The 21,274-nt window shown below is 42.7% G+C and overlaps 1 protein-coding gene across 2 annotated transcripts in view; it reads left to right on the top strand.

The window, feature by feature from the left end:
- The first annotated feature begins 2,949 nt into the window (after nt 1–2,949).
- Nucleotides 2,950–21,274, top strand: part of LOC141172471 (uncharacterized) — a 133,728-nt gene continuing 115,403 nt past the window's right edge. For both annotated transcript variants that reach the window (XM_073656733.1, XM_073656734.1), the window contains exons 1-2: nt 2,950–3,085; nt 17,994–18,111. In XM_073656733.1, coding sequence (XP_073512834.1) covers nt 18,063–18,111 — 49 coding nt within the window. In that variant the 5' untranslated portion in view covers nt 2,950–3,085; nt 17,994–18,062. The remainder of the gene's footprint in view (nt 3,086–17,993; nt 18,112–21,274) is intronic.

Here is a 21,274-nt window from a genome sequence, read left to right on the forward strand (position 1 = left end):
TGGCAGGAATAACGCTAAGTATAATACATGTTTTTGATGCATTTTTGCATGTGTATTTTCGCATTTATTTGATTGGGAGAAAAAGCTGAAAGAACTGACATGCTGCAAGTTTGGAAAAAAAACACAAATCTGCAAGGAAAAAATAAGCAGATAGTCTATGTTCACACATTGTGCTTTGCTGCAGGTTTTTATGCACTTTTAGTGAATACAACTAACTTTATTACCATGTACTGTAGACAATTCACACATACAATTCACGCCCAAAAAACGCAGCAAAAACTATTTATATGCAACGTTTCTATTGCCAAGAGGGAAAGTTCTGGCAATAGAAAAAAAAAAAAAGCTGCAAAAACACCAAGTGTGAGCAGAGCCAAACACTGCGTTTTTTTTCCCCGCAGCAAAAACAGAAAAAATGCAATGTGTGAACAAGCCCATAGCGTATGTGCATATGAAGTTTTTCTAGCAGGTCTGCTGTGAAAAACAACCAAAACATTGCTTCTCTTCATTTCTATTGAAAAAGCACTTTGCTCTTCATACGTTCAGTCTTTTGAGCATTTTTTCTACCTCCTTTGGTTTTGAAAAACTCCTGGTGGGAGAAAAGAAACTGCAGGTGACTTCTTTGTATGGGATCCTGCACACTGTCCAATCAGAAAGCTGCAAAAAAACCCAAAACGCTTCAGGTAAAAACACCAAAAACACTTGTAAAACTCTTCAATGTGAACACGTTTTAAATGCGCTGAATTTTTCAAGATGGAGACGTCTCAGGACACGTCGGCATTTTTTTTGTCCTGTTGCACAGTTTTCTTTTGCCTTGTTGGTTGTTCCCTGAGGTTTGGCTTTTTCGTTTTTTGACCATCGGTGTTTTTTTCTGCCGTTTTTCCATCATTTTGGCCTTTTTTTTACTGTCATCTTCCAGTTGTTTTTATTTCTCCTGCCCGGGGCGTCTTTTCAGCTTTCCCATTGACTTGTAGTGTAAGGCCATGTTCACACGTTCAGTATTTGGTGAGTTTTTTACATCAGTATTTGTAAGATAAATCCAGGAGTGGGTGATAAATACAGAAGTGGTGACGTGTTTCTATTATACTTTTCCTCTGATTGTTCCACTCCTGGTTTTGTCTTACAAATACTGAGGAAAAATACTGACCAAATACTGATAGTGGGGCCATAGCCTAAAGCACACAGTGTCTTCTGAGTGGAAACCTCCTGAAAAATTTTACATAGAAATACATGTGATAATCATTTTGAGTATTTTCAGGCAGGTGGGTTTTGGGGCAGATTGCCTGAAAAAGTTGTTGTGTGCACGTTCCCTACGGCTATGTTCCCATGAGGAGTATTTGCTGTTGCAGATTTTTGACACCTATTAAGTAAATTAGGTTACGAGTTTTTGACGCTGTGGTTTTTTGTCTTTTTGGTGTGTCATGTTTTAAATAAAGCTGCTTTGTTTTTGATACTTCCTGATATTTGACTTTGATACAACTTTATTGACAGTAATGTGCCCATTTTATGTGTTTTTGATGAGTTTCCGCCATGTGCGTTTTTTTTACCTGCGTTTTTTACGTATTTAATACAAGTCTGTGAGGAAAATCCTCACAGAAAACTCAGCAAGAGAAATTGCCATGTTGTGGATTTGAAACCCGCACCGTGGGTCAGTTTACGCTGAGTGAAAAAAGAAGCACAGCGGGCAGGAAATTTCTATAAATCCCATCCACTTTGCTGGAACTATTAGGACTCGTTCACACGTTCAGTATTTTACCTCAGTATTTGTGTGTTAATAATTTTTCATTGGGTGTTAATTTCTATATGGGGAAGGGATAGGGGAAAAGGATTTTTTTCAATGCCTAAAGCTACGTTCCCACAATTAGTTTTTGGTGACGATGGCTATTTTCAGTGTCAAAACACAGCGTCTTAGTCCACGTTCACACGTGCAGTATTTTACCTCAGTATTTGTAAAAGGCCACATATATTTAGTAAAACACAATGTTATTGTCCCCTGGACGAAGCATTTCAATGCGAAACGCGCGTCGGGTGTGGTGGGTCCCCGGAAACGATAACTGAAGTAATATGTGCTACACTTTTACTTGTGTCTACTTAGGCTGCGTGCCCACTATGCGTTTTTCAAGTGTTTTTGATGCGGAATTTCCGCAGCGTAAACGCTTGAAAAATGCTTGGTAATCCATGCCCCATGATCCCCAATGAAAATCTGCATGTAAGAACGCTGCAAAAACGCTTAAAAAACACGTGTAAAATCCGCAAGCGTTTTTACTGCCAAGAACATGCAGAAACGCTGCGGAAATTTTCTGCTTCAATTCTGCATCGTGGGCGCATAGCCTGAACGTGTGAATGTGGCCTAAGGCTATGTGCCCACGATGCAGAATTGAAGCAGAAAATTTCCGCAGCGTTTCTGCATGTTCTTGGCAGTAAAAACGCTTGCGGACTTTACACGTGTTTTTTAAGCGTTTTTGCAGCGTTTTTACATGCGGATTTTCATTGGGGATCATGGGGCACGGGTTACCAAGCGTTTTTCAAGCGTTTACGCTGCGGAAATTCCACATAAAAAACGCTTGAAAAACGCATAGTGGGCACGCAGCCTAAGACGCTGCATTTTTGACACTGAAAATAGGCATCATCACCAAAAACTCATTGTGGGAATGTCATCTTAGGTAACTTAAAAATCCTCCCCAAAAAATTTCCTGAAGAGGTTTCCACTAGAAAACTCAATGCCTCAAAAAAATCTTGTGTGCACAGGGCCTTACTCTGCTATTATTACTATAAAACCTTTACATTGCTGATGGTGAGGACATGGCAAGCATACATGGGAAGACATTATTATATATGACATCCAGGAGACTCCTGCTGATAAGTACACGGCAGGTGCAGTATCTGGGCGCTATAGCAGGGACTGCTGCTGCTGGAGTGGGAAGCTTGTCCCTCCGCGGCCTCCGTCTCTCCAGCTTGTTACATTGTTGCAGATACAGCTGTGTGGGAGAAGGAGGAGGAGGAGAGCAGCGCTGTCCGCCCAGCACACAGGCACCGGGAGGAGGAGAGCTGGGACCCAGCCGGCCGGGGGAGCCCCGCATCTGTGCAGGTACTGGGGGGCTCTGCACCATTATATCTATGGGAGAGGGGGGGCTCTGTGCTCCATTGTCCTGCCAGGCAATCCCTGCACATCACACATCCAGCAGGGGAGCAGTGCACCTCCATCCCTCCAGGATCCTATAGACCTGTCCTCCTATGTCAGCCCCATTATAGCAATGCGGCAGCTTTATTTTCCCTTCTTTTACACCTAGGTCTGGCTCTGATGGGGTTAATGATGGCTGCATGTAGTGACGACCCTATGGCAGAGTTATAGGTTATCATTTATCTGAAGCATTGTAGAGATCTGGCTGATTTCTATTGCACCCCCTGGCACTGAACAGGTTAATGCCCCCTGTGCCTCATTACCTGCAGTCAGTGGGGCCTTTTTCACTTTCTTGCCTGTAATCATTGACTGTCCAGGGAGCCTGCGCGGCAGCACTGAATGTGTTAATCATTATTTATCCCATTTATTATTTTTAAATCTAATCATCATTTCTAATCACAGGGTCTCCCAAGCCCCTGCTGGATGGGGAGGGGGGAGAGGGTTGTAATTGTCCTTGTCTCAGCAGGATCCTCTCTTCCTTTGTCTCTTCTTCCAGAGATGTTACATTCTGGATTAATGTTGTCAGGAATAAGATGTTCTTGTTACATTGTTATCGGTGTCACCATTGTGATTTATGCTCTTGGAAGGGTTAATCGGGAGCCCATCAGTCTGTGCAGGATAAATGGATGGTTAACCCCTTCAGAACAAGTGTTTGGAAGCTACAAGATTTGTGTTTCCTGATTGGCCCTTTTTCAATAGGAGCTTCGACCCAACCCCCACTGCAAAGGTCTGGTACCTACAGTGGAGGTGGTGGGGAGGTTTGGTCTGGTACCTACTGTGGGGGTAGGGGGGGTTTGGTCTGGTACCTACCGTGGGGGTAGGGGGGGTTTGGTCTGGTACCTACCGTGGGGGTAGGGGGGGTTTGGTCTGGTACCTACCGTGGGGGTAGGGGGGGGGGGTTTGGTCTGGTACCTACCGTGGGGGTAGGGGGGGGGGGTTTGGTCTGGTACCTACCGTGGGGGTAGGGGGGGGGGTTTGGTCTGGTACCTACCGTGGGGGTAGGGGGGGGGGTTTGGTCTGGTACCTACCGTGGGGGTAGGGGGGGGGGTTTGGTCTGGTACCTACCGTGGGGGTAGGGGGGGGGGTTTGGTCTGGTACCTACCGTGGGGGTAGGGGGGGGGGTTTGGTCTGGTACCTACCGTGGGGGTAGGGGGGGGGGGGTTTGGTCTGGTACCTACCATGGGGGTGGGGGGGGGGGTTTGGTCTGGTACCTACCGTGGGGGTGGGGGGGGGGGGTTTGGTCTGGTACCTACCGTGGGGGTAGGGGGGGGGGGTTTGGTCTGGTACCTACCATGGGGGGGGGGGTTTGGTCTGTTACCTACCGTGGGGGTAGGGGGGGGGGGGTTTGGTCTGTTACCTACCGTGGGGGTAGGGGGGGGGGTTTGGTCTGTTACCTACCGTGGGGGTAGGGGGGGGGGTTTGGTCTGTTACCTACCGTGGGGGTAGGGGGGGGGGTTTGGTCTGTTACCTACCGTGGGGGTAGGGGGGGGGGGGTTTGGTCTGTTACCTACCGTGGGGGTAGGGGGGGGGGGGGTTTGGTCTGTTACCTACTGTGGGGGTAGGGGGGGGGGGTTTGGTCTGTTACCTACCGTGGGGGTAGGGGGGGTTGGTCTGGTACCTACCGTCAGGATAGGGAGGGGGGGGTGTTTGGTCTGGTACCTACCGTCGGGATAGGGAGGGGGGGGGGTTTGGCCTGGTACCTACCGTCGGGATAGGGAGGGGGGGGTGTTTGGTCTGGTACCTACCGTCGGGATAGGGAGGGGGGGGGGTTTGGCCTGGTACCTACCGTCGGGATAGGGAGGGGGGGGTGTTTGGTCTGGTACCTACCGTCGGGATAGGGAGGGGGGGGGTTTGGCCTGGTACCTACCGTCGGGATAGGGAGGGGGGGGGTTTGGCCTGGTACCTACCGTCGGGATAGGGAGGGGGGGGGTTTGGCCTGGTACCTACCGTCGGGATAGGGAGGGGGGGGGTTTGGCCTGGTGCCTACTGTCGGTGGGGGGTGGGGTTTGGCCTGGTACCTACTGTGGGGGTAGGGAGGGGGGAGGGTTTGGCCTGGTACCTACCGTGGGGGTAGGGAGGGGGAGGGGTTTGGCCTGGTACCTACCGTGGGGGTAGGGAGGGGGGAGGGTTTGGCCTGGTACCTACCGTGAGGGTAGGGAGGGGGGAGGGTTTGGCCTGGTACCAACCGTGGGGGTAGGGAGGGGGGAGGGTTTGGCCTGGTACCTACCGTGGGGGTAGGGAGGGGGGAGGGTTTGGCCTGGTACCTACCGTGGGGGTAGGGAGGGGGGAGGGTTTGGCCTGGTACCTACCGTGGGGGTAGGGAGGGGGTTTGGCCTGGCACCTGCTGTGGGGGTAGGGAGGGGGGAGGGTTTGGCCTGGTACCTACCGTGGGGGTAGGGAGGGGGGGGGGTTTGGCCTGGCACCTGCTGTGGGGGTAGGGAGGGGGGGGGTTTGGCCTGGTACCTACCGTGGGGGTAGGGAGGTGGGGGGGGGTTCGGTCTGGTCCCTACCATGGGTCTTGTTAATTGCCATTGATGCTCCTATGTTTGGCCTTAGCGCCGTATACATACCATTTTTTTCTTCTGCTGTATATACTTCCTATGTTGGCAGATGTCTCCATGGTTACAGACTACAAACAAACTGTGTAGTCTGATCATGCAATCATTGATTTATCAAGGCTGGCATTGTTCTCGCTGGTCTTGATGAAGGTGGCGGGGTTGTGGCACTGGAGTCAGATGCAATGAATTCATTAAGAGGAGCACAGTTCTTAATTAAATCAGGTGCCCCCTCGCCATAACTACCGCGCTGGTCAGCAACTGGCGTAATTACGCCACAGCTGGTCATGAATTGGATGAGCTGTGTTGCATCTCGCCCCCTCTCCACCGATTTTTGGCAGAGCTGGGCATTACAATAAAAAAATGTAAAAAAAAAAAAAAGCAGAAGGTTGCAAGATTTTTGCAACTTGGCAAAGTGTTTAAGTGAGAACACTTTGAGGAATTGAGGCTATTTTCTATTTCACACTAGAAGAGGGGCAAATGGGGGGGGTTGTGGAATGAAAGTCCCCATACACATTTAATAGCTGTGGAGCCAACAATCGTTCAGCTGCCGGCGATCTCCACTGACTTCCCCATGCACAGTAATTCTTGGCCGGACGTGCCTGTGTTCTCTATATCATGTTTTTTTTTTTTGTCTTCTCTTTCAAGTGGAAGATGCTCCAGGAAAATCTCTCCTTTTTAGGGTATGTGCACACGGTCGGTATTGGCATCGCTTTGAACACATATACTTTATGCTGCATCCAAAGCGCTGGACGCAGGTGAAGCCGCATGTGTTCATTGAACCACGCATATTCACTGCAGCCTATACATTGCACTGCTAGAATTTCTCTAGCAGAGACTGGCGTCTCCGCAAGCAAGATTGACATGCTGCGGTCTGGAAAGACGCCACATATCCGTGTCCACGGGTGATCCGCAGGTGCACGGAGACCCATAGTGGGCATGGGATTTCTACAAATCCCATCCACTATGCTCTAACATCCGGCCTCTGCGGATTGCACTCAGCGCAAGTGCACTGCGTCCAATCCGCAGCGATTACTGACCGTCTGCACGTACCCTTACTGCCATTTTGTAAACCTGAAGTGTCTTCTTCTGACTTTTTATTAATTTTGTTTGCTGGTGATTTTCCAGCATCATTTTTATGGCGTATTGAAGAAGAAACTAACTGTTTTTTTTGTTGTTTTTTTAAAGATCCCAGGGCATTTATGCCTTCTCATTAACTTGTATTAGGCTTTTTTTTTGCAGCATTTTTTTTTTTTTTCTGCAGCAAATCTCTTGGCAGTAAAGTTTCTGCCTTCTGTTTTTTTTTTCACTGTCCATTTGTCTGTTTATGCATGCTGATTAAAGTTCAGGGGAAAAAAAATAAAAATTACCTATTTAACTTCATAAGGTTTTGGCACAAAAAAAAAAAAAAAAAAAAACGCAGCAAAACCTGATACCTGCACTTTGCAGCTGAAAGAAGTGACGCGCTCTATTGTGCAAAAAACCATGCAAAGCACAAAAAAGCAATGTGTGTGCCTGAGATTTCTGATATCTCAGACTTTGCTGGTACTGTAAAACACAGCTGAAAATTTGCATAAACGCTGAGTAAAATGCCTAGTGTGAACATGGCCTTACAGTATAGAGTGTCTTCAGATTTGAAGCCCACTGAAGAATGCTCAGGTCACTTCTTTTAACTGCTTTGTGTCTTTGAGCGACTTTTAACCACTTACAGTTTCCAATCAGGTGGCATTCGGAGTGGCCCGACTCCAAATCCTTCCCGAAAAAAAAGAAAAAATGGTGTGAACATACCACTGTATGCACAAATCCTTAGGTGAACTTTTATAACGGCTAGTGAAAAGTCTCTTAATTCATTTCTTTTCTCCTATGTAATGTGTAGGATTTTTGGCTCCAATCCTTTTCCAATGCGGTGTTCTGTTAGGTCTCACACTTCATACAGTTTCCCCTCTACAGATCAGGTTGCATTCTTTTCTTTAATAATCAAAGAGCTGTTTTCCACACATCACTCAGTACAGGACATCACCTCCTGCGGCCGGCCTTCGCCCTGCCCCCATCCTGGAAATTAGGATTAATCCGTCCGCTATTCCTTCTGAAACAATAGTTGTCGTATTTGTGAGTTTTGTCCTAGAAACAAGTGTCAGACTTTCGGAATTTCCCAGTGTTCGGACTGTTCTCACAAGTGATCGTCCTTTTGTTCTGTCCCGGTCTCCGGCTGTGTAATCCGTATTCCTTTGCAGATAATAATTATTAACTTGTTGCTGGTACCATTATTTTCTAAGAATTAGGAATTGCAATAATAAGTTATGGCTGTTAATACACCATTAATTTACAAATGGTACTCTCGTAGCCATTGACACCTGGCTGAATCTCCCATTATTCTGTACTTTAGCTTCAATTATAAAAACAAACAAAAAAAAAAACCAAACACTTCTTATCAAGCAGACATTTGTGTTTACCTGGAAAAAAACCTCCTCAAAAACTCTGCGTTTCTGCCAAACAATGAACACATTATTTTTTTTAACCACTCCAGAGTTTCCAAACCCTGAAGAAGAAGCAAAATACTGGACTTGTGCACAGCAATGACATCTTGACATTCCTGTGCGTTATGTCCATTCTTTGCAGTGTGTTTTTTTGCTCTTTTTTTTAGGCTTAATTTGCCTGAAAAAGATGAAGTGTACACAAAGCTAATTTCTGCTTCAAAAACTTCATTATGCACTTACCCTTAGGCCATGTTCAGACATTGCGTTTTTTTTATGCAAATTTTCTCATGCGCACACATTGTTTTTTTGTTTTCTTCCCTGACTGATTTGTCAAAGAGCTGCTTTTTTTTGCAAAATGCGGCATGTCACTTCTTTTAGCGTTTTTTGCAGCGTTTTTCACCCATTGGGGTAGTGCAAAAAGTGCAGGTATCAGGTTTTGCTGTGTTTTTGGTGCCAAAACTTAAAGTTGAATCAGGTTATTTTTTTATGCACTACATTTTATCAGCATGCACAAGAGACAAATGTACCCTGACAAAAACACAGTGAAAACGCAAAATCTGCTTTTTTTTTTACTTTTTTTTTTTTAATGCCAAGAGAGCAGTTTTTGACTGCAGAAAAAGAACGCAGCAAAAACGCAACGTGTGAAAATTAGCCTCAGGTTACGTGCACATTGAGTAATTTAGCTAGCGCAGCTGCCAAGATTTTCGAAGTTGTTAAAAGAACAGATGTGAGCAGAACATGTGCACAGCAATGTTGTTTTTACATTACTGTGTGTTTAATGGGGGAGCTTTTTCATGCAGATTCTAAGCGGAAGCCGTCTGAAAGAGACGTTACGTGTACATCTCCTTATCTGGATTTTGAACCTGATCTGCTTCAAAATCCACGTCTTAAAACTCAGTGTGAACATGCTCTAAAAAGCCTCCTTCTCATGTCCATATTTAAACACTTATTTGAAAAAATGGTATCGGTGTCATCAGTGTTTTGGATCAGTGTCACCCGTGTGTCCATTTTTTGTTAATAACTCTGGAACGCTTCAACGGATCCCACTGATTCTGAGACTGTTTTTTGTGACATATTGTACTTAATGATAGTGGTAAAATTTCTTCGATTTGACTTGAGTGAAAAAAAATTGGAAATTTTCAAACTTTGACTTCATATTTATTTTATTTTTATTTTACCCACTTATATAGCGCCATTAACTCCACATTCTTATGCCCTTAAATCAGAGGGTTATGTCACACACAATGGTTAATAAATAACATTTCCCACATGTCTACTTTACATCAGCACAATTTTTTATTTTTTTTTTGTTAGGAAGTTATAAGGGTTAAAGTTTTAGGGGCCACATCAAATTTGAAGTGACTTTGAAGGGTCTATATGACAGGTAATACCCAAAAGTGACACCATTCTAAACACTGCACCCCTCAAGGTGCTCAAAACCACATTCAAGAAGTTTATTAACCTTTCACGTGCTTCACAGGAACTGGATGGAAAAAATGAACATTTAACTTTCTTTCACAAAATTTTTACTTCAGACCCAATTTTTTTTTCATTTTCACAAGAGTAACAGGAGAAAATGGACCCCAAAATTTGTTGTACAGTTTCTCCTGAGTACACCGATGCCCCATATGTGGGCTAAAACTACTGTTTGGGCGTACGGCTCAGAGGGGAAGGAGCGCCATTTGACTTTTTGAATGCAAAAATGGCTGAAATCGAAAGCGGATGCCATGTTGCATTTGGAGAGCCCCTGATGTGCCTAAACAGTGGAAATCCCCCCACAAGTGATCCCATTTTGGAAACTAGACCCCTCAACGAATTTATCCAGTGGTATAGTGAGCATTTTGAACCCACATGTACTACACAGAATTTGATAACATTAGGTCGTCATATTGAAAATTTTCATTTTTTTTTTTCACGAAAATGTAGTTTCGGCCCCAAATTTGTAATTTTTACAATGGATAATAGGAGAAAACGGATCCCATAATTTGTTATTCTTTGTCCCGAACACGGTGATGCCCCATATGTCGTCAGAAATTACTGTTTGTCCACACGTCAGGGCTGAGAAGGAAGGAGAGGAGCGCTATTTGGCTTTTGGAGCAGAGATTTTGGTAGAATAGTTTGTGGGCGACATTTGCGGAGCTCCGAAGGTGTCAGAACAGCTGGAAAACCCCAAAAGTGACCCCATTATAGAAATTACACATCTCAATGAATTAATCTACGGCTGCAGTGACTATTATGTAACATCCACGCCAGGCTTTATTCTGGAGAATTCCAAATATGCCAGTTTAGTGCCCATACATTGTGCCCCCATATATTGTAGCGCCCCCATAGATTTCTGCTGGTGACACACACCCCGTAAATTAAGTGCTCTCTCCCCGCTACAATAATGCCAAACATGTGGCCGCTTACTGCGGTTTTAGGCACAGTGGGGCTCAGGAGGGGGCATTTGGGAGCACAAAATTCACTGGATTTTATTTGAGTGAGCGGGAGCCGTTGCTTTTCCAGAGTCTTTGTTCTACCAGTAACATGGGAACCCCCTATAGTCCCAGTGACAGATGATGGACCTGAGAGGCGGCTGGTTTTGTGTGGGATAAATTATGGTTTTTATTGGTAACAATTTTGGGTACATCATTTTTGATTGCTTCCAGAATAAGACTGGATCGCCTGTCTACGCTAAGCACTTACCTCCGGGATTTGTGTGTAAATCCCACACAAATGCGATTCAGATGAAACCCCCGACGGAACTACCCACCATAATGAGGCAGATGGAGATCTGCTCCAGTGGTCTCCTTCTTTTTTGGCGTGAACAGATCTGTGGTCGTCCACACTTGTGCGCTAAAAAAAAGCCTAAAATGATGGTACGCCGCCGAAACAGAGACCAGTCCAAAGCGACTCCATCTGCCTCATAAGCGAGTGCTTCCGAGGTTTTGGGGAATTTTAAACGGAAACTCCGACTTAAGCGCTCAGCGGAGAGCGCAGGATAAACGTGAGCCGAGCCTTATTGTGATTTTTTGGGGAGGCAGAATGAACAAATGGACAGCAGTATAAGAATAGTTCTTATTTTTGTGCAGTTCACCGTGCGGTATAAGTGATAAGGCGAATTTATTCTTCAGGTCGGTGTGATTACAGCGAACCAGATTTATGTTGTTTTTTTTTTTTTTAGGTTTTGCTGCCATCACACAGTAAAAATGCTTTTTTATAAAAAGTAGGTTTTTTTTTCCATCACAATATTCTGAGAGCTGTAACTTTTTTATTTTTTTGCGAATAGAGCTGTAAAACCAGCAATTCCGTTATTGTTCTTACTTTTTTATTTTTTGCACTGTTCACTGTGCGGTAAAAGTGATAAGACCGATTTTGTCTGTCTGGTCGGTATGATTACAGCGATACCAGATTTATATTATTATTTTTTTTATGATTTGCTATTTTTACTGACTAAAAACTATATTTTAGAAAAATGAATTTGTTTTTGCATGGTTTGGCTTCTTTATTTGTGTAATTTTATATATATACGACTTTTTGATTACTTTTTATTCACTTCTTTGTGAGTCAGTATGATGAAAAAGCGACACTTTTGGCGTATTTTTTTTATTTTTGTTTATGGCGTTCGCCAAACAATAAATAACGTGCCAGTTTTATAGAGCGGGTCGTTCCGGATGCGGCAATACCAGTTATGTGTAGGGTTTTTTCATTTAGTTTTGTTTTATCACAAACTCTGCGTTTTGAGTGGTGAAACGGATTTTAGTGATTTATGTGCACTTTTTTGTGTTACATATTTTTTCACATAGATCACTGGTCTTATACATGAGACCTGTTAATGAGTCACTGATTCGGCCTGTGAGATCCAATTTATTGCTGGATCTCACAGGCCACCGTACCTTGGGATCATCACATGATCTCAGGGTACCATGGTAACAATCAGTACCCGTGATTCTCATTGCGGGGGTCCAGTCCGATGGTTACTAAGGGGGTCTTGCGACCGTCTTGTAACCACTTTAAATAGCGCTGTCAATCAGCCCCGATCGGCATAGAAACTGATCGGGGCCGAAACTGCAGGGTGTTAGCTGGCACAGACAGCTGACACCCGCTGGAATTGCCACTTCCGGGCGGCGCTATACCGTTATTCCTCAGCACCGTGAAAGAGCGGCGCTGAAGAATAAGTACCTTTTTAACGACCGCCGTGAAAAAAATCGTCATTTAATCAGCTAATATTTTCCTTTTGTTTTGGAGGAAAAATATTTAGAGTGTTTCATCTTTTTAAAAAAATAAATAAATAAATCGAATCTACAATTAGTTTACTCTTGTCTGACCTGTCCTAAATCCTGTAACTTTGTAGAGACTAAAGATATTTTTGACGACTAAGAAAGTAATTACATTTTAATTTTTTTTGTTGTTATTAGGTGTTATTTATTTTATACTTTTATGTTGTGATTTACAACCTTATTGCGTTTAAAGCTAGCGATGAGCGCCCCACCCTGATAAGTGACGCCTTATGTTACTATACAGGCCAATTATGCTGCGTCGTCTAGTGTGTGACCAGCATCCCATGGATCAAGTGATCGATGGGACTATGTACAGTTGTGCTCAAAAGTTTACATACCCGGCAGAATTTTTCCTTTCTTATCCTTGTTTCAGAGAATATGAATGATAACAAAAAAACTTTTTCTCCACTCATGGTTATTGGTTGGGTGAAGCCATTTACTGTCAAACTACTGTGTTTTCTCTTTTTAAATCTTAATGACAACCAAAAACTTCCAAATGAACCTGATCAAAAGTTCACATACCCCAGTTCTTAATACCGTGTATTGTCCCCTCTAACATCAATGACAGTTTGAAGTCTTTGGTGGTAGTTGTGGATGAGGTTCTTTATTTTCTCAGATGGTAAAGCTGCCCATTCTTTTTGGCAAAAAGCCTCCAGTTCCTGTAAATTCCTGGGCTGTCTAGCATGAACTTTACACTTGAGATCTCCCCAGAGTGGCTCAATGATGTTGAGGTCAGGAGACTGAGATGGCCACTTCAGAACCTTCACTTTGTTCTGCTGTAGCCAATGACAGGTCTACTTGGCCTTGTGTTTTGGATCGTTGTCATGTTGGAACGTCCAAGTACGGCAGCTTCCAGGCTGATGAGTACAAATTTGCCTCCAGTATTTGCTGATAACGTGCTGCATTCATCTTTCCTTCAACTTTTACCAAGTTTCCTGTGCCTTTTGTAGTTCACACATCCCCAAAACATCAGTGATCCACCTCCGTGCTTTACTGTAGGAATGGTGTTCCTTTCATCATAGGCCTTGTTGACCGCTCTCCAAATGTAACGTTTATGGTTGTGGCCAAAAAGTTCAATTTTGTTCTCATCACTCCAAATTACCTTGTTCCAGAAGTTTTGAGGCTTATCTCTGTCCTGTTTGGCGTATTGTAGGCAAAATACTTTGTAGCATTTGTGCAGTAATGGCTTTCTTGTGGCGACTCGACCATGCAGCACATTTTTCTTCAAGTGCCTCCTTATTGTGCATATTGAAGCAGCTACGCTGCTACTTTTCAGAGAGTCTTGAATTTCAGCTGATGTTATTTGTGGGTTTTTGCTTGCATCCCGAAAAATTTTCCTGGCAGTTGTGGCCGAAACCTTTGTTGGTCTACCTGACCGTGGTTTGGTTTTTACAGAGACCCTGATTTTCCATTTGTTAATCACAGTCCAGAAACGTCAGTGGCTAGCTCAAAGATGCAAGCGTCTGTCTGGATCCCAGAAACTCACTCAGCTTTTATGCACACACACTGATTACAAGCAGACTGGTCACAGGTGAGGATGTTACCTTCAGTAGCCATTCAAATCCATTTGTGTCAAATTCTGTGCATGTTATCAGGCCAAAATCACCAGAGTATGTGAACTTTTGATCAGGGTCATTTGGATGTTTTTGGTTGTCATTAAGATTTAAAAAGAGAAAACACAGTAGTTTTGACAATAAATGGCTTCACCCAACCAATAACCATGAGTGGAGAAAAAGTTTTTTTGTTATCATTCATATTCTCTGAAACAAGGCCAAGAAAGGAAAAATTCTGCCCTGGTATGTAAACTTTTGAGCACAGCTGTATATGCTTCTGTCTGTTTTGTTTTTGGTTGTTTTCATAGATGCAGTATTTGGTACTTTTTTTCCAACCATGTGCAGTGCATCCTTCTCTAAGCCGCATCCTTTAGGTGAAAAAAGATCAGGGTACACAATAGAGGTTTGTTCACTCATGGCTTTTTTTTTTCCCTACAGCAAAAAAGAGGAAAAGTAAAATATGCATTTTTTTCCCCCTGTTTATTATTCATATGTGAAAAATGCTGGAAGAATTGACATGCTGCAATTTAAAAAAAAAAAAATAAAAAAAAAATAACCTTTTGATGTTTCAAATCCTCAAGGAAAAAATAAGCAATGTGTGCATGAGAATTCAGAAATTTCATTCACTTTTGCTGGTACTGTAAAACACGGCTTATTTTTTATTTCCCTGCTGCAAAAATGTCTTGTGTGAACATAACCTTAAGTTGCCCCTTCTCCTTTGTTGCACTTTCCAGTTCTTCTGACTATGGACACATTTACATCACACTTTTGGGAATTTTCCAGCATCCCTTTTTATTAAAAGTTGTCTATATGAAAACTTGAGTTTTCCTTTAAGGCAGGTATTTGCCATTTGGCCACACACATAGGTTGGGTGTGTGTATTCCTGTTGTGTCTTGTGTCGTGCCTTGCTTTCTCAGTGGCAGGGAGTTCACCTTGAGTAATTCCTTGCACTAGAAATGTTTTGTTCCTGTGCACTTTTTTTTTTTTTTTTTTTTTTGTGGTTTGTCCTGTCTACATTTTGACATTTGAAACCTCACCCATAATAGGAGCGATGATCCTTTTGACAATTCTTGTTTCTTAAAAAGGCATTAAGTGTAAGGGTACGTTAGCGGCCACCACCTGTGGCTCTCCAGGTGTTCTAATACTACAACTCTCAGCATGCCCACACTGTCTGCAGCCTCTATTATACTCCGCAGCTATATTACAGAAAATTCAGACTTCAGAGCTGAAATCTCCTGTCGTTCCTTGCTGACTCATGGCTGCACAGATGCTCTAGTGATTTGCATTATGGGCAGTGTCTTGAACACTAATCTGATGTAGGAAAAACAAATTCCCTCCTACATAATCTGAGTTTTACTAAATTGTATTGGACAATTCGTTGTAGACTGTTTTCAATAACAACCAGCAGAGTTATGAATGCAGCACTGGAGTGAAGCTATGCATTGTATTTATGAAGTGACTTCTTTTATTAAGGTTAAAATTGCACCGTGCTTGTAAAAACTAGCAACTTCGCAATTTCCTTTTTTATTCAAAAACCAATAATTGAGGGATTTTTAAGTTTGTTTAGAGTTTGCAAGCGCTGCTCAGAAGTAGGGATGGGCGGACTGCTGGAAGTTCGGGTACCAAAACATTCACGCAGCGTGGGAGAACTCCTCAGTTTAGGCCAGTGAAGCCACCATGACACTGGTCCAACCTGTCCATTGACCAATCAGGCGTGCACTGCCCCCCTAGCAAGCAGGAAGCCGGGAGGAAGGGGAGTGGTGCGCTCCTGAAGACAACCCGAGATGATCCCTTTTAACTTTTAATGTAGATTCATTCTATATATAAAATTCTTAACACACTGAACCTCCATTTGTGTTGCATTCTCTTAATCTTAAAAAATAATCGACAATTGGAGGTGCATCAGGCTTCCATTGTAAAACAGCGCAATATGCAGTTCTGCAGACTATCACATCCAGGACTCAAGTTAAGTCACTCCAGCATCCTCATCATCCCAGTATCCCATACCGGACCACACTTACAATAAGTGCTCAGTTCTAAATCATGTATGTTCCTGTTAGTAAATGCCACACGTCCATGTCTAAAGCAATGGTACATAAGTAACGTAGTTCCCGGCAGCTGTCAGATCCCATCCACATAGTTTCCCTGAGTGATAAAAGGCTCTGATCTTGCATTTACATACAATAATAAGGACAATTTGTGGATTTTTGCAAATTGCTTTTTCAGATGTCTGAAGACGATTGATGATGCAAATGACATTATCCCATTACAACTGATGACATGACATTTTAATTGGTGTCTGTAAAAAAGTTTTTAAATAAATATTTACTGTAGGATTTAGGTCTTGAGTAGGGAAAATAAATCACCTTGGACTAGAGGAGGAGAGTTTTGTAGGGTAAAAAAACTCTTCCATTTCCCCCAAAGACGGACACTGACAGCTAAGTGCTGCTTGGCAATATCTTGCTTTTACTTCTCAGCTCTATTCATAACTATAATGTCCTAGCATATATCTATGTATTGAGGCTTTTAAGCAGAGAAAATTATCTCCTAAATTATGGTGCTCACTGTTAGTGTTTCTGTCTTCCGAACTACACACTCCCAGTTTTAATCCCAGCAGTGATGACCTACATGAGGTTGAACATTTTACATATATAGAGGCATCTGCAGAGCACATTTAGCTGTCATCGTTCACCTGCATTATCAGGGCTGAGGAGTCGGTAAGCCAAAACTCCCGACTCCTCAATTTCCCAGACTCTTGACTCCCTCACACATGCCTCATGTTTAAATCCTAAATTTACTGTAGTAAAATGGTAACATCGGACTTTTCATCACCATTACAATACAATAATCAAGCAATGTGGGTAGAACATAAAATAAAAAAATTCCTGTTCACTCTAGCAGTTCTGAGATGAGTGCAGGCATTCCTTCCCAGTGCCCTTTTCCTCTGATCTGTAGAGGAGGAGCTTCACTACTGAGCATGTGCATAAAGTGCTGCACAGATTCAACTCAACTAAAAGCTGAGACCTTTAGTTCAGGAATAGAACAGACATTTATAGGACATTTCATAGCTTTCCCAAATTCTTATGGAAAAATATTCAGCACATACTTCATTGAACTACTGTACCCAATTTATTATATATTTTCGGAGTCGGTCCATTTTATTCCGACTCCACCAAAATGGACTCCGACTCCACAGTACTGCCTACGTTGGAGGAGAATTTACATAAAGTGATAAAGGCACACCGCTGTGTCCTATATAAGATGCGAAACTAAGGAATGACTCTATTTTATTGATGGATAAGCCGAAGTACCTAGAAAGACAGACGTGTACCTAACAATAAATATACTAAGTTAGACACGACTTGTTGAATCTTTTGCTTTCCTTGCTACTTTGCACCTATTTTGATGTCCACACACCACTGGGGTGATCCAACTATACGCCGTAGATTTACCCATTCTGTAAGAAACTGAACTGGACATGCAGAGAGCAGCAGGGCCTGCAAATGCACGATGTGCAAACACACATCAGTGTCCTAGCTGGGCCCACCTCCCCCATTGGGCACTGGCAGCTATATAGGAAGGAGAATGTACTGTTAAATTGGTATAAATAGCTTTTAATGTTTGAGCATTCAAAGTCAAAGATTTGAGCTTGGTATATTACCTGCCATTCAGCTGGAAAGGACTCTTGGTAGGAGGAATGTGAGTAGAAGCTGATCTGTAAACCCATCTCATCCAATCATATTGGCTGAAATATGTTCCAATGGTGCTGATAGGTGTGCTCAGCTCAGCCAGACTCGGAGCAGCTCACAGTATTATTTCCATGTGTTCATTTCAGCTGAATTCCAGTGACCTCTATTGTTCCTAATTGGATCCAATTTTTTTTTTCCTCTTAGCCATCTTTTTGCTTCTGTATGCTTTCTTTTAGGGTTCTGCATCTTCTTAAATATATATGTTGTCCTCTTCCTTTCCAGCTTATTTCCATGCTTCTTAAGTGAACTGAAACGCTGAGCTCAAACAAGAATTGATTCAAGAGACAAATCATGACCGATATTCCAATCGATAAATCAAATCTGCCTCGGGTTAATGAAGGTTAGTGACTGACTTTTTTTTTTTTTTGGTATATCCAATAATAGAATTAAACTAAAAGATCCTCAGGCTCTTGGTCCAGTGGCCACGTTGGTGGTCCATGGCCACCAGACCAGAACCCTGCAAATCTACTACGAGCAGGCTTCTTTGGACTAGCAGGCTTAACATGACATATTCATGATGTTGTGCCAGACCTACAAATTGGAGCAGGTTGTCAGGGATGCCGGCAGGTAGTAGGAGGTTTACAGAGCTCTGGTTTGGTGATCACATATTATCAACATGGCCGCTGAATCGGGGTCCTACCAATCTTTTTGCTCCACTCTATCAAACACCCATAGAGTAAGTCATTGCATCGCTGGGGATCCTCACAATTCCTATAATGGGGCTCTGGAAATCCCAGTTTAAACATTGCATTGGTGTTGCAATACTGCAATGATGGCTGGAAACAGCTGAGTGCTGTGTCTGACAATTACGGAGACTATGCATTGATCACTTCATTCAAACTGGGTTCTCGAAGGAATCGTTCTCTATATCCGCAACTTATTCCCCCTTCTAAATATAGGTTGACTTATGCCTCCTGCTCTGCACTCTAGTAGGATAAAATCAACATTCTGACCCAGCTTTGGATGTGACTGGAGAAAAATTGCTGAAGCGAAGCCTGTGCAACGTGAATAGGGTTCCACTAAGCCAACATATTGACTTGACCTGAATGTTTATTGTGTGTGATGAACCCATATTGGGGTCTTCCTTCCCAGTAGAGGCCGGCTGGCACATTCCCCCTATCTGTGTGCTCAGTGTCTTTTATTATCGGAATGATGGATACTTTTTTGAGAGTTACACACGAGACACAAAACTCCCATTCTCCATCCCTCGTGCAAGCAATCTCCCTCCTCCCACCCTGACACAAGGATTTATAGCCGACACTAGTGGACTGCCCGCCATGCCCAGCATTGTGTGATGTACGTGTCAAATTTATCACCATGCCAAATCTATTTTGTGGGAAATATTTTTCCTTTACTTCTTGGATACAGGGAACAGTTTCAGGCTCAGGTACCGTTTTTTTTTGTTTTTTTTTTATTACAAAAATTCCTCGAAGCTAGAAAGCCACAAGATGGCATTCTGTGTAGTCTAAAATACCAGACAGCTGGTTGGCATATTAATCACTGTTACTTTCCAACTGGGTAGTTTGGACGACTTCTTGGAGTAAACAGCATGGCAACAGTAAGGCTATGTTCACACATTGCATTTTTTCAACGGTTTTTTTTTTTTTCTGCAGTAAAACCTGATCTCTTGGCAGGAAAAAGCTGCACCAAAAACTCAGGTTTTGGTGCGTTTTTCAGGATCCTAAAGTTCAACTCTGCTTCTACCACAGAAGCATAAACACAGGTCACCAATGCAAGACATATGTGAAACCATATTAACCAGAATTCTAAATGTAACAGTGGGGGAGGTGAATTGTTCAGGAATAGTTTACCTAAGACACTGGCAGTGCATTGAGTTTGTATGACACTATTTACTTTCACACTATGGTCTGCCATTCAGTTGCACAGGCATTGTTCAATTTCACACCTCCCTAGGCCACAGGTATTATTCAATCTCACACCTAGCTCAGCCAATGTTTACTGTGTACACATCACTAATTTAATTAAACTCTCCTAATAAAAACTACCATCTCAGTGACCAAGACAAGATGGTAAAATCACAAAAATAAATGTTTCACATACTGTTGTACTTGCTTATTTTCACTAAAAACAAAGCAAAACCTGATAGCTATGTTCACACTAGGCATTTTTCCGCGTTTATTTTTACTACCCATTACTTCCAATGGGTGAAAAACGCTGATGTGTGCATGAGATTTCTGGAATCTCCTAGACTTTGCTGGTACTGTAAAACGCAACTGCAAATTTGCATAAAAAAAGCATCAAAAAATGCTGAAAAAAAACCAAGATGTGTGAACATAGCCTTATGATCACACACCTTTCTGAACAGTAGTTATCTCCATTTTTTTCCCTTAGTTTAAATGGGTTGTTTGGAATTAGAAAAATAATTGGATTTATTTTTCTATTCTCTTAAAACAGCGCCACTCTTGTCTTTAGATTGTGTCTGGTATTGCAGCTCATCTTCAATAAGAGACAGCAGCACACTTGTCCATGGTTTGTATCAGGACAAAAGTCCAGACCTTCTTTTTTTTTTTTTCTTTCTTTTTCTAATACTGGATACCCCCTATAATGTGCTCTAGAAAATTTCCAAAAGAGCAGTTCTCTAATAGAATGTTATCAATGGTATAGTTAGTGCATGGCATTTTCGGCCATTTATATCTTGATACAGGGGTTATCTCGCACCTCACTTCAGTATTGTGATGGACTGAGACAAAGTACAGTGGGTATGGAAAGTATTCAGACCCTTTTAAATTTTTCACTCTGTTTCATTACAGCCATTTAGTAAATTCTAAAAAGTTCATTTTTTTTCCTCATTAAAGTACACTCTGCACCCCATCTTGACTGAAAAAAAAACAGAAATGTAGAAATTTTTGCAAATTTATTAAAGAAAAACTGAAATATATCACATGATCATAAGTATTCAGACCCTTTTCTCAAACACTCATATTTGTCACATGCTGTCCATTTCCTTGTGATCCTCCTTGAGATGGTTATACTCCTTCATTGGAGTCCAGCTGTGTTTAATTAAACTGATAGGACTTGATTTGGAAAGGCACATACCTGTCTATATAAGACCTCACAGCTCACAGTGCATGTCAGACCAAATGAGAATCATGAGCTCAAAGGAACTGCCCAAGGAGCTCAGAGACAGAATTGTGGCAAGGCACAGATCTGGCCAAGGTTATAATAGAATTTTTGCATTACTCAAGGTTTCTAAGAGCACAGTGGCCTCCATAATCCTTAAATGGAAGAAGTTTGGGACCGCCAGAAGTCTTCCTAGACCTGGCCGTCCAGCCAAACTGAGCAATCATGGGAGAAGAGCCTTGGGGAGAGAGGTAAAGAAGAACCCCAAGATCACTGTAGCTGAGCTTCAGAGATGCAATAGGGAGATGGGAGAAAGTTCCACAAAGTCAACTATCCCTGCAGCCCTCATCAATGGCCTGTATTGGAGTACTAGACTGAGGCAATATTTTAAAGGAAAAACCTCTGTACCAGCCGTTTAAAAA

Source organism: Phyllobates terribilis, unplaced genomic scaffold (assembly GCF_046119375.1).
Source record: "Phyllobates terribilis strain yellow unplaced genomic scaffold, ASM4611937v1 Scaffold_12__6_contigs__length_324123572, whole genome shotgun sequence".
Classification (NCBI taxonomy): Eukaryota; Metazoa; Chordata; class Amphibia; order Anura; family Dendrobatidae; genus Phyllobates; species Phyllobates terribilis.